Consider the following 12,199-nt stretch of genomic DNA (forward strand, 5'->3'; position numbering starts at 1 on the left):
CGGGTCCCCTGTGCTCAGTTCCCTGTGCGCGTGCGCATGGAAAGCAGGGACAGCCGGGGCATGGCCCCAGATCGGGGTCTGGTCTCAGCGAGACAGAGGCCATGGCAGGATCCTGGGACAGGGACTCAGGTGGGGGATCCTGGCCTCGGTCCCGTCCGAGCCCGCCGCTTCCTGCTGTGTCTCTACCTGGTGGGCTTCCTGGTGAGTACGTGCAGGGCTGGGCGCGAAGTGCTGGCTCCATCCTGACCTGGAACCCGATGAAGGGTGCTTTTCTTTGCAGCTCCCTGGGTGTTCGTAAGGCTCAGCCAGGGCTGGGAATCTGCGATCTGCCTGGTGATGCTTTCTGCTTCGTAAACCCCTTCATTCTGCACCTGGCCGAAGGGAGGCTTGCCCCTCGCGTGGGCACTGAGCCCAGTTCGCGACTCTCTCCTCCTCCCCATCCCCAGCTCGCGGTTTAAGACGGTGCAGCACCTGCCGCAGATGTGACTCGGTGGCTGAGCCTCGCACGAGGGGTGAGCCCTGGTGTTTGATGCTGTAGCAGGTGCATCGCATGGCTTGGAGAGCAGGGATTCACCGGCAAGCCTGGGGAAGCCCAGCTGTGCAGAGGCTGCGGGTGCCCTAGGAACACAGAGGCTCCTTTTACCAGGCTAGGTCGGTTGCTGACCCCACTTGGACAGAATTAGGCATTTTCCTTAGGGTTCCTGGTAGACTGGCATGTTTAAAAATGCAAATCGCAGTGAATGACACACATCTGCCTTTCGACAAACTGTTAATTCGTGCACAACGCAGTTTTGGTTTTGTTAGGACTTGTGTGTGTCCTGGTTTAATAAGGACAATTATTAATTTCCCGACTAGAATGGAAAGATTAGAAAACTAAGTGTATGGTAGGACAAGCCATCCAGTCGAGGCCATCCCTCCGTTTATTTATGGAATTTCTGAAATCCATTATAGGGTAAAGGCTGTGGAGCTCCAGTCGCTGTAATACACAGTCCCTGCCTTCGGGAAGGAACCTGTAGTTGTTCTGGTGGTTTCTGTGCCATTATCTGCAGGAACCCTACATCTGCCTCTTCCCTTTTCTCATCCCAAATAGAGGCCTGGTCCAGTTGACCTAATCCACCTTAGGATAGACTTGAGACAAGGACCCAGTAGGGTTTCAGCTTTGTTGGGCCTATTAGTTTATCTTGAGGCCAAAAGGAGCTGATCAGGTTAAGTGTCAAGGGGAGAAGCCTGCCTTCTAAGGCCAGAAGATGGGCCACCAGCCTCCTCCCTCCTTCCTGCTTTACTGAGACTTTTGGTTTAGGTCTGAGCTTGTAAGACTGTAGAGGGTACATGGGTTGCCTTCCTGACTCCAGGAGGAATTTCATATTTTTGAACAAGTGATGCCTTGCTAAGAAAGATGCATTATCCTTGTGTCCTTTCCCATTTAATTACCTCCCCCCCCTTTTTTTTTTTAATTTGTGAAATGTCTATAGCACATCTTCCTTGCAATGACAGAGAAGCTAAAGTTAAAATGAATTCTAGGTCAGGGTGATCCAGGCATTTATAAGTGGCCACTGCTATTACACTTTGTATTTGGATCCCTTGATCACTTTAACGTGATGAGTATGGCTTACCATAGAATATAATAGTGAGTTCTTGTTTCCACAAATCTTATTTATTTATTTTTAATTTATTATTTGTTTTTGAGTGCACCCGCGTCATTTAAAAACTCCTGGGCCGGGAATGGAACCTGCACTAGAACGGTGGCTCGTGCCACTGCAGTGACAACACCAGATCCTTAACCCACTGAGCCACCAGGGAACTCATCATCAAAATTTTAGAGATTGGTTTTGTTTTCTAAATCCATTTATCATTAGGATCCCTACTTTAAAAACACCCAGGCCTCAGTTTCCAGTTTGAGTTAATCAGCACTTTGTTGTTTAGGATTTGTTGGGTGTCAGCATGGTCGTCCCTTTACTAAGCCTTCACGTCAAGTCTCTGGGAGCAAGTCCAACCGTGGCTGGGATAGTAGGTGAGTGATTGATTCTGCATGTTTGTAGAGCACTGAATTTTAAAACCCCAGAACTGAGAACCTGAAAACAAACGCCTCTTTTAGCTAAATGATACCCAAAGGTAAACTGAAAATGGGGATAAAATGGATTTTCAGAATATTTCAGGATAGGCCCCTGGAGCAAATGTATTTCATCTTTTACTAGACTGCCTGTATTTAGAGGTTTCCAGGAATAATATCATCCTTGTGTCCCCAACCTCCAGTGACATTACAGGTCCTTAGTGAGCCTCTCCACGGAGCTGGCCATGCGTGTTAGGGGCTAAGCATGGTGACCTAATGTGAGACCAGAGAGATTTAATATATAGAAATCAGAGTATGAGGAACAGGACCAGATGAGCCTTGACCACTTGGCTTCTGGCTTTCTGCATCCCTATCAACACATCTCAGAGGGCTTCTCTTCCTGCGCAGTGTGAAATCTCCATCAAAAGCCATTGATTTACCAAAGAGGCAGGCAAGAGCAGGGCTTAGGCCTCTGCCCCTTAATGAGCAATTGTTCAAACTCACAGCCCTTGGTCATTCACACACTGGATGAGCAGATGTGCTGCAGATGTGTTTGGTAAGTCCCAGGCCATGATTTGTATTTCCCTGGAACAGTGTACTAAGAGTTATTCTGGCCCACTGAGCAGCAGGGAGGGTTCCGTGAAGAGAAGGAATTATGATGAAGTTAAAAGCACTCTGTAAACATTTGTCAGTTCTTAGAAGATAGATACTTTATAAAACTGAAGTGTTAGAGACATGAGATGGTGTTAACATTTTATAACTTAGTAGGGGGATTCAGATTTCTATTCCTGGGAGTACACATGCCTCATGCAGGGTGAAAGGGACTTTCTCAAGGCCCCTAAGGGTGACCTGTGCCTTTAGTCTCTCTTCTGCTCTCTCTTGATTTTATTTTGAAGGCCTTTGATTAAAAATCTATTACTTTACTCTTCCATCTGAAAAAAAATATTATGGGGCAATTTCCTTTTTAAAAAATGGTCCTTTTGGGGAGTTCCTACTGTGGCACATTGGAAACAAATCCAACTAGTATCCATGAGGATGCGGGTTCCATCCCTGGCCTCGATCTGTGGGTTAAGGACCCAACGTTGCCGTGAGCTGTGGTGTAGGTCGCAGACTCCGCTCAGATTCCTGAGTTGCTGTGGCTGTGGTGTAGACTGGCAGCTACAGCTCGAATTCGACACCTAGCCTGGGAACTTCCATATGTTGCAAGTGTGGGCACCCCCCCCAACCCCCCCAAAAAAGAAAGGAAAAAGGTCCTTCCTTATTTTTTTTCCCTGATGTTTTTCTGTTAGTTTAATCCACTTCTGTGATAGGTCTAGCTGATTTTCATGAGTTATGTTACTTATGTTTTTTACAGGCTCCTCCTATGGCATTTTACAGCTCTTTTCCAGCACATTGGTGGTAAGTTCTCTTCCATCTGGCAGCACCTCTGGGAGGCATAAGCCATATGCCTCCGAGGGCTGCCCATCACTGCTGTAGTGAAATCAGGCCTTGCGGTTCGCCTGAAAGGAAATGTGCAGATGGTGCGGACATGTAGTGTCACTAGAGCAAGAAGAAGCCCCAAGTCATCTATTCCCCTCGTTGACATCTCAGGAGAGACAGGGGTTGGAGGGCTGGAGGGGTTGGAGGGCTGGCTCTCAAAGGACCTCGCTGAGGCAGAGTGAGAGCTCCCTTTTTATTTATTTTATTTTTGTTTGCCTTTTTGTCTTTTCTAGGGCTGCACCTGTGGCATATGGAGGTTCCCAGGCTAGGGGTCTAATCAGAGCTGTAGCCGCCAGCCTACACCACAGCCACAGCAACGCTAGATCTGAGCCACATCTGCAACCTACACCACAACTCACGGCAATGCCAGATCCTTAACCCACTGAGCGAGGCCAAGGATGGAACCCTGTAACCTCATGATTCTTGGTCAGATTCATTAACCACTGAGCCACAGTGGGAATGCCTCACTTTTTAAATTGTACCTTGTTCTTCCTGTGAGTCCCTGCCAGCTTTTACTAGGAGAAAAGAAGGTACACAAAAGTCATTACCAATTCTTTCTGTTTGAATGAAGTGACAATGATTGACTCCATTCATATCCTGGAGTTCTATTTGAAGTGGTGCCTTTCGAACTACACGGCTTGTTAATTATAAAACTTAAGCTTGCGAACAGAGGAGCCACTAGAGTGGTGGGTTGTATGTGGACCACAAGGACTGGCAAGACCCAGGGGCCGGAGTGTCATACTCACTTCTGACCACGCAGTGGTTGGAAGTTCAGCGTCCTTCCTGGGTGCACCCCTTCCTTCTCTTTCTGGTGTATGCTCCGCTGTGGCCCCTCTGGTCCCAAGATCTCGGCATCCAGAGGTTCAGACAGTTCAAACAGAACAGTCAGTGTAGTCACAGATCGATCTGCCCTGACCTTGGTGTAGAGTTGTGACCTTGGGCTCATAGTGAGTGAACACCATGCATATTTAGCTCTGTGTTTCCCAAGAGTGGTTCACGTGTGAAACACATTTTAAAACAGAAGAGAAATTTGATCAGATTCCATCACAAATTCTTAGGTAACTAAGAGCTACTCCCTGATTTATCTATTTTGAATTGTCTCATATTTTAAATTGACACAACAAGAACAGTCTCATTCTCATTTAGTTGCTAAATGACCCAAGAAAGTAGCTGTGTCTCCCTTTTATGCAGGAGGAAATTAAGACTTAGTGTAAATAATTGGACCAAGTCACCTAATCTCCATATCTAAACTCTAAGTACGTATTAATAATTTTCCCATACGTCATCTGTCTTTGCCGTAATCATCTAAAGAAGTAAATAGATAATGAGAATCAGATTGTATAAGAAACTAGTGCCCGTGCTTGTAGGGCAACACGTCATAGTTCATGTTTTTTCTTTTGAGAGAAGATTTTGGGGATCATCTTAGTAAAAGCATCTTTTCTGTCATATTTGGACACTCACTCCCGAAATATGTGGGGTTTGTATATACATTAAATCACCTAAGTCACAGTGTATTTTCATTTTTCAAGTGCCTTTCTCCTGCTGGACTCTGACCCCCCTGAGACTTAAGACCAGGCTTGATTTATGTTTATCAGCAGCACTTAAAAGAGCACCTGGATATAGCAGCATGTGAGGAATTTGTATTGCCAGCTATGGCCCATTGCTCTTTTTCACATTAATCCTGTGCTTTCTTATGTTTGTGTTCACAAAGCACATTTTATATATCTTATAGCTGTAATTGAATGAGAACCTTCCTTAGAAACCCTTTAGATAGAGAAATCCCTACGTGAAATGTCCTTTTTAACCACTACTTTTGTTTTTATTTTTATTTTCTTTTTACGGCCACACCTGCAGCATATGGAAGTTCTCAGGCTAGGGGTCAAATCAGAGCTGCACCTGCTGGCCTACGCCATAGCCACAGAAACTCAGGGATCTGAGCCACATCTGTGCCTATACCACAGCTCATAGCAATGCTAAATCCTTAACCCACTGAGCGAAGCCAGGGATCAAACCCACATACTCATGGATATTAGTCAGGTTCATTTCCACTGAGCCACAAGGGAAACTCCACAACCACTACTTTTATAAACGCATTTTAATTAAAAGATTGGGGAAAACATTTTAATTTTAAAAACAAATCTTTGTGAAGAAAAGATTTACCAAATCAGACTTTTAGTAAAAATAACTAGCATTTATTAAGTAGTTATTATGTGCCAGGCCCTGTTCTAAGCTCTTTGTTACATTTAATCCACATAATAACTAGTCTTAAACTAGTCTTCAACACCAGACTGGTGGTTATCAGGGTTTGGTTTTTGTTGTTTTGTTGTTTTTGGTTTTCGTATTTCTTTTTTAAAGTTTAATTGGAGTATAGTTGATTTACAATGTTGTGATAATTTCTGCTGTACAGCAAAGTGATCCAGTTATACGTGTACACACATTCATTCTCTTTCAGATGCTTTTCCCATACACGTTATTGCAGAATAGTGGGTGGAGTTCCCCGTGCTATGGGTTATGGGTTGCTAATGACTCATGTTACGCAGAGCATATAGAATGTACATAGAGTATTGGCAGTGGGGGGAGAGGAATCTCTGAGGCAGGTATTATGATTGCTTCTATCTTATGGTGGAGAAGCAGAGCACAGGGCTATGCCTCTGTGTGTGATTATATTCACCGCACATGTGCATGTGGAGTGATGAGAGTTCGAAGCTGAACCCAGACAGCCTGGCCCAGCGCCCAGGGCATGGCCACCACATTACATCGTGACCTGTGGACACACAGGCCAGAGATCTCTCACCCAGGTCGAAAGGGTGTGGAGAATTCCTCAAATCCATAAAAATGAAAATTGAGGAAATGGATTGATGTCATTTTTAGAAAGATGGTAGTATTTTGGAGGATATACTCTCAAGTGTCTTATAAAGGAATTTTATTACAGTTTATACCCTTATGGAAAGAGATCTTTGGGGTCCTTTAAAAAAGACATGCCTAACCCCTAGCCTGGGAACTTCCATTTGTTGCAGGTGTGGCCCTAAAAAGCAAAAAAAAAAAAAAAAAAAAAAAAAGAAAGAAAAGTAAAGAAAAAGATATGCCCATCAATAACGATGGGGAAAGGGGACAAACAGGCATAGTTGGCTTTTGTCCAGGAAGAGAGGTGGGCTCAGGTGACATGTTGGTGGGAGAGGGTGGGAACCAGGCCCTGAACATCAGTGAGGATGCTGTACTGCCGCTTCACAGCCAGGTGCAGGAGCCAGGGGTCACCTGGAGGGTGGGTCGCAGGGCTCTGGACACCCTGTTCTTGACTTGCTCCAACAGTGCTCCGCACTGTCATGGTGTTTTAGCATTTTTTTTTGTTTTCAGGCGATGATGTTTTTTTGAAAGAGAGAACCTCGCCCAGGACCTCAGGACATAAAACAAGTCAGTCTGGAGTTGATGCAGGTGGACTGGGCTTGTCAGGCTTCTGTCCCTCTGCTCAGAAAAGAGCGCTTCTGAGGCACAGAAGGGAACGGGGCTGACCTCCCTCCACCGTCCAATGTCTGAGGGGCTCCTGGAGCCCTGGCATGGCCACCCCGAGCCCAACAGCTGCTCAGGGTGCAGTGGAGGAATGTTCAGAGCAGAGGAACGAAGGGTGAGGAGGAAAATGCAATTTCCACCAGCCTCCCCCACCCTCTAAGGGTCTGTCCCAGAGGCCTCACCCAGGACAGCTGGTGCTTAAGAGTGAACTATGGGGGCAGCTCTGGGCTCTGCTCACTTAGCTGCCCTTTGTCTCCTGGGGAATCCGGGACCCTGAGGGCTCCATGCAGCCCCACCCCCACCCCCCACCCCACCCCGCCTCCCTGTCCGCTCTTCCTCTTCACCTTCTGCTCCCTTCGGGCTCTGCCCTCCTCTCTGGCCTCATGTTCACACTCACAGATGTGTGTGCAGGGCTCAGCTGGTCACCATCAAGGGCATCGTTCCTACTGGGCAGCTTCCCCCTGGGCTGCCTCAGGGTCTTTCCAAACCTGCTTACCTGCACCAAGGATGGTTCAGGAGGGAGCCCACGCCTGGCAGGGCTCAGGCTTCTGGATGCAGGAACTCAAACTGGCAGACTTTGAGACCTAAAACCATAAAACCTTTCGGAAACCATGAATCTAGGCTGTGTTATTTCAGATGTGATGCCTAAAGAACAAGCAGCAGAATATAGAATAAACAAGTGGGATGACATCAAACGGAAAAGCTTCTGCACAGCAAGGGGAACCATCAACAAGATGAACAATCTGTGGAGTGAAAGAAAATATTTGCAACTCATATATCTGACAAGGGGTTGACATCCAAGATATACGAACTCTTACAGCTCCACAGCAGGTCATCACAGATGCTTTCATTTGTATCTTAGGCTTTTTTATCTTTTTTTTGGATGAGATATTCCATTGTGTTTTCCCACCCAACATGTGAAAGACCAGAGAACATAACTTCTCTGACAGATGACAGAATAGGATTGAGCACCCAATTCAATTTCTAGAGGTTTTCCACTGTGCATGTCTGCAGTGGCTCCTTTCCAGGGAGTCAGAGGTTTCCTGTGCCCCTTGCTTCCCCAGGGCTGCTGGAGTGACATCGTGGGAAGACGGCCTTCCTTGCTGGTGTGCCTTCTGTGCAGCGCCCTGGGTTATCTCATTCTTGGAACATCAACCAACGTGTTCCTCTTTGCCCTCGCTAGGGTCCCTGTGGGTGAGTTCTTGCCCTATGCCTACGTTTTCATTCAAAATCCATCAAAGTGTAGGTTTTGAGAGAGCCTGTCCCTGCTTGGCAGCAGCGCTTTGATTAAACCTTATATAAAAAGATAGAATGACAACAGCAATTACAACTGTAGCACCAGCAGCCACTGTGATGGGGCACTTAGCATCTGTCAGCCTTTGCTGACTTGTCCAGGGCCACAGACCTTGTGTGTGATAGAGCCTGGAGCCCTCCACACCTGTCTGAACACCTGCCCACAGCAGCAGGACCTGCCTCCTTCCTGTCTACCTCTCTCTGCCTCCAGAAGAATTCCTTAGTCAGGAAGAATTCCTTAGCTGTCTTTGGCCAGCAATGTGGTTCCCATGCTTTCCCTCAGCAAACTTGCCCTTTTGAAATTGGACTTCTTGACTTCACATTGCAATAATCCTGGGTAGCTGTCCTGCAGCCTTCTGTAAATCCACCTGCTACTGGGGCAAGGATTATAATATAGTGGCTCATGGGTGAGTTTTCTGTTTCCAGACTGGTCTTGAATGTATCAGCCGTTATTGAAATGGCTTTTACCCGGTCTATTCATTGAAATATCCCATCCATTCTTTGAAACACCTGAGCGAATGCGCAGGTAGTTACTGCAGTTCTTTATTCCTGTGTTTTCTTTCTTGGTGATCAGAGCCCTGGGGTTTCAGTGATTTTTTTTTTTTTTTTCTCACCTTTCTCAACCAAGCTGAGGGGTCAGGGGGCTTGGTTCAGATGTTGGTAACCAATGAGGATTATGGGCTCGGACCAAGAATCCAGTCACTGTGGGACCTGCAGGCCTTGGAGGGTCAGAGCTCAGAATGCTATCAGGGATGCACATGAAGCACGGGTTCTTGGGCCTTGGCGGGGGGGGGGGGGTGGGGGCGGTCATAGGTCAGAACTCCATCAGGGATGCACATGAAGCACAGGATCCCAGGCCTGGGGTGGGGGGGGTGGTCGGAGGTCAGAACTCCATCAGGGATGCAGATGAAGCATAGGATTCCCGGCCTGGTGGGGGTCAGAGGTCAGAACTCCATCAGGGATGCTTTTGATCCAGAAAACATACAGACCTGTTTCTCATCCTTTTGCAGGTATTTTTAAGCACACACTCTCCATCTCAAGGGCCCTGCTCTCTGATCTGGTCACCGAGAAGGAGCGGCCACTGGTGCTCGGCCAGTTCAACACGGCATCTAGTGTGGGCTTCATCCTGGGCCCTGTGGTTGGAGGGTATCTGACAGAACTGGACGGTGGATTTTATCTAACAGCCTTCATCTGCTCTTCTGTCTTCGTCCTCAATGCGGGTAAGTTGACACTGAATCATTGCAAGATGGTTTGGTTGGTGTGTTCACCCCAACCCACCAACCTGCTGTCTCTCCTCACAGCGTGGTTCTCTGAACTGGGCAGACCTGTCATTCACAGATGACATATCCCTTTATCTGCTGATGCAGATTCTGCAGCAGCTCTCGTGGCACCAAATCTCATGTGACTGCGTGTGTGTGTGTGTGTGTGTGTGTGTGTGTGTGAGTGTGAGTGTCTCTCACTGCCTCTACCCTCTTCTTCCCCCCCACCCTCTTCCCTCCACCTGCTCCAGCCACAAGGGCTTCAGCTCAGGGAAGCTCTGAGGTGGGGGCAGATGGGGCAGGTGCCTCCCCTCCCTGCAGGTGGTTACTGTAAAACTGCAACCCCCCCATTCTGTGCCCGCCCCCCACCCTCATCCTGTCATCTTGTTCCCTGTTTACCTGTCCATACCCCCTTTTAGATTGAAATTCCTTGAGGGCAGGGATTTTATAGATCTTGTTTGTCAATATATCCCAGTGTTTAGGTCAAGATTTAGCATTTGGAGAGCATGTCTTCCATGTTTGGAGGGATGAAGGATGATGACAATGGTGGACAGAGAACTAAAAGGTGCCATGGGGAGAGGTTTGCAGGTAACGCATGAAAACTTAGATGTGAAGTAACAGGATATGGAAGCCAACATAGGCCCCTGAGCTAGGCAAAAGAGTGACTATTTTGTAGGTAGAGATTATTTTCTTCTGAATTCTCACATCAAAATGGAGTTTAAGTAGCTGTGGGAATGGTTAAAAACAGGATCAAAATTACAGATCAGGGAATTCCCTTTGTGGTTCAGCAGTCAACGAAACCAACTAGTATCCATGAGGATGCAGGTTTGATCCCTGGCCTTGCTCAATGGATTAAGAATCTGGCGTTGCAGTGAACTGTGGTGTAGGTCGCAGATGCACTTGTATCCGGAGTTGCTCTGGCTATGGTGTAGGCCGGCCACTGTGGCCCAATTAGACCCCTAAACCTGGGAACTTCCATATGCTTCCGGTGCAGCTCTAAATAGCACACACACACAAAAAAAATTGCAGACCAGTAAATGAACTAACACAGAAATACAGAGTGGTAACCAGACACACACAGCCCCTTACTCCTAGGGGCAACGCATGAATTCTGTGCCTTCGCCTGCATTCATGGATCTACTGCGGTTTTAACAGGTCTCGTTTGGCTGTTTCCGTGGACCGAAGTACAGCTCAATGCGCTGAACGATGGCCTGGGACAGGGAAAGAATCAAGCACTTTGGGGAAAGTCAGACTCTGCCGTACCAGCAGGGACTACAGCGGGTGACAGGACAGCCGGGCAGCCCTGGGGAGAGGTCCTGGCCACGCTGCGGGGCCTGAAGAGCCTGACGCGCCCCGGCCTGTGGGACGTGTATCTGATGCGCTTGCTGATGGCCGTGGCAGTCATGCTTTACCACAGCAACTACGTCCTGGCCCTGGAGGAGCGCTTCGGGGTGAGGCCCAGGACAGCAGGCTACCTCATCAGCTGCAGCAGCGCCCTGGGGGCCCTGTCGGGCTGTGCCCTGGGGCCGCTCCTGCGCTTGTACAGTCACTCCTCGCAGCGGGTCCTGCTGCACTCCAGCGCGCTCACGTCTGCGCTGCTGCTGCTCTTCTCCACCGCGCGCAGCGTGGGCGTGGCTGTCGCCTGCTCCTTGCTCCTGGCCTTCTCCACCTCCATCGGCAGAACATGCCTCACCGACCTCCAGCTGACCGTCGGTGGCGGTGCGCGGGCTGGCGGCACCCTCCTGGGCTTGGGGCAGTCTGTGACGGCCGTGGGTCGCATCATCGCCCCCCTTCTGTCCGGGGTGGCCCAGGAGCTCAGCCCCTGCGGCCCCCCTGGTCTGGGTGCTGCGTTAGCCTTAGTGGCTGTTGTCATCATGTCACTACATGGACCTCAGTCTGGTGGTGACGACAGGGGCGCTAAGTTAAAAAGAGAGTAGCTGGATCTGGATAGGACAAAGGGGCGAGACCAGCGGTCTGTGAACGGCAGCACAAGTGCTGTGGAAAGGGTCAGAAAGAAAGTTCTTTGCAACAGGCGGTGCTCTGCCGGGCGTCCATCAGGCCTGTGGGAGGAGCAGAATCCACAGTACACAGGAGATGCGAGCTGGGCTTTGCCGGAGGGGGAGGTGTGCAGTGTTTTCCTAAGACTCTCTTCTCCTGGCCCAGCGAGGTTAGCATTTTCAAGGGGACAAAAAGCTGCCCAGGGCAAGACAGAGAGGTGATGGGGAGGCTAACAGAACGTTTATGCAAAGAAGGAGGTGACTGCAGGGATGACCCTGCTGAGTAAAAACAGGGTCACCCGTGAATAACACCCTGTTCAGCTGGGCATAGGTGTCAGGTTCAGTTCCACTGCTGAAAGGAACCTCTTCTGCTGTCCAAATCCCTGAGATTAAAGAAGATGCTTTATTAAAACCAGCCTGTCACTTTCTCAAGTCATAACGAGGTTCTGTCCAGGGAGCTGGTGAGAACCCAGATGCCTGGCCTCATCCTGGGAGACAGAGCCTGTGAGCCTTGGTGAGGTGTAGAAACCTGGTGTTTTTAATGAGCTTCTCATGGCAGTAGAAAAAGGATCATCCTGAGACCTCCCAGTTTTGATTAAAGTAAAAGCCAGAGA

At 48.5% G+C, this 12,199-nt stretch overlaps 1 protein-coding gene across 1 annotated transcript; it reads left to right on the top strand.

The window, feature by feature from the left end:
• Positions 1 to 12,199, top strand: MFSD9 (major facilitator superfamily domain containing 9). The gene is made up of 6 exons (XM_047781331.1): positions 1 to 201; positions 1,924 to 2,011; positions 3,405 to 3,448; positions 8,101 to 8,230; positions 9,340 to 9,549; positions 10,744 to 12,199. The coding sequence occupies exons 1-6, from the start codon at positions 37 to 39 to the stop codon at positions 11,523 to 11,525; spliced, it is 1,419 nt and encodes a 472-aa protein (XP_047637287.1). The 5' UTR covers positions 1 to 36; the 3' UTR covers positions 11,526 to 12,199.

The sequence above is a fragment of the Phacochoerus africanus genome, chromosome 5, assembly GCF_016906955.1.
Source record: "Phacochoerus africanus isolate WHEZ1 chromosome 5, ROS_Pafr_v1, whole genome shotgun sequence".
NCBI lineage: Eukaryota > Metazoa > Chordata > Mammalia > Artiodactyla > Suidae > Phacochoerus > Phacochoerus africanus.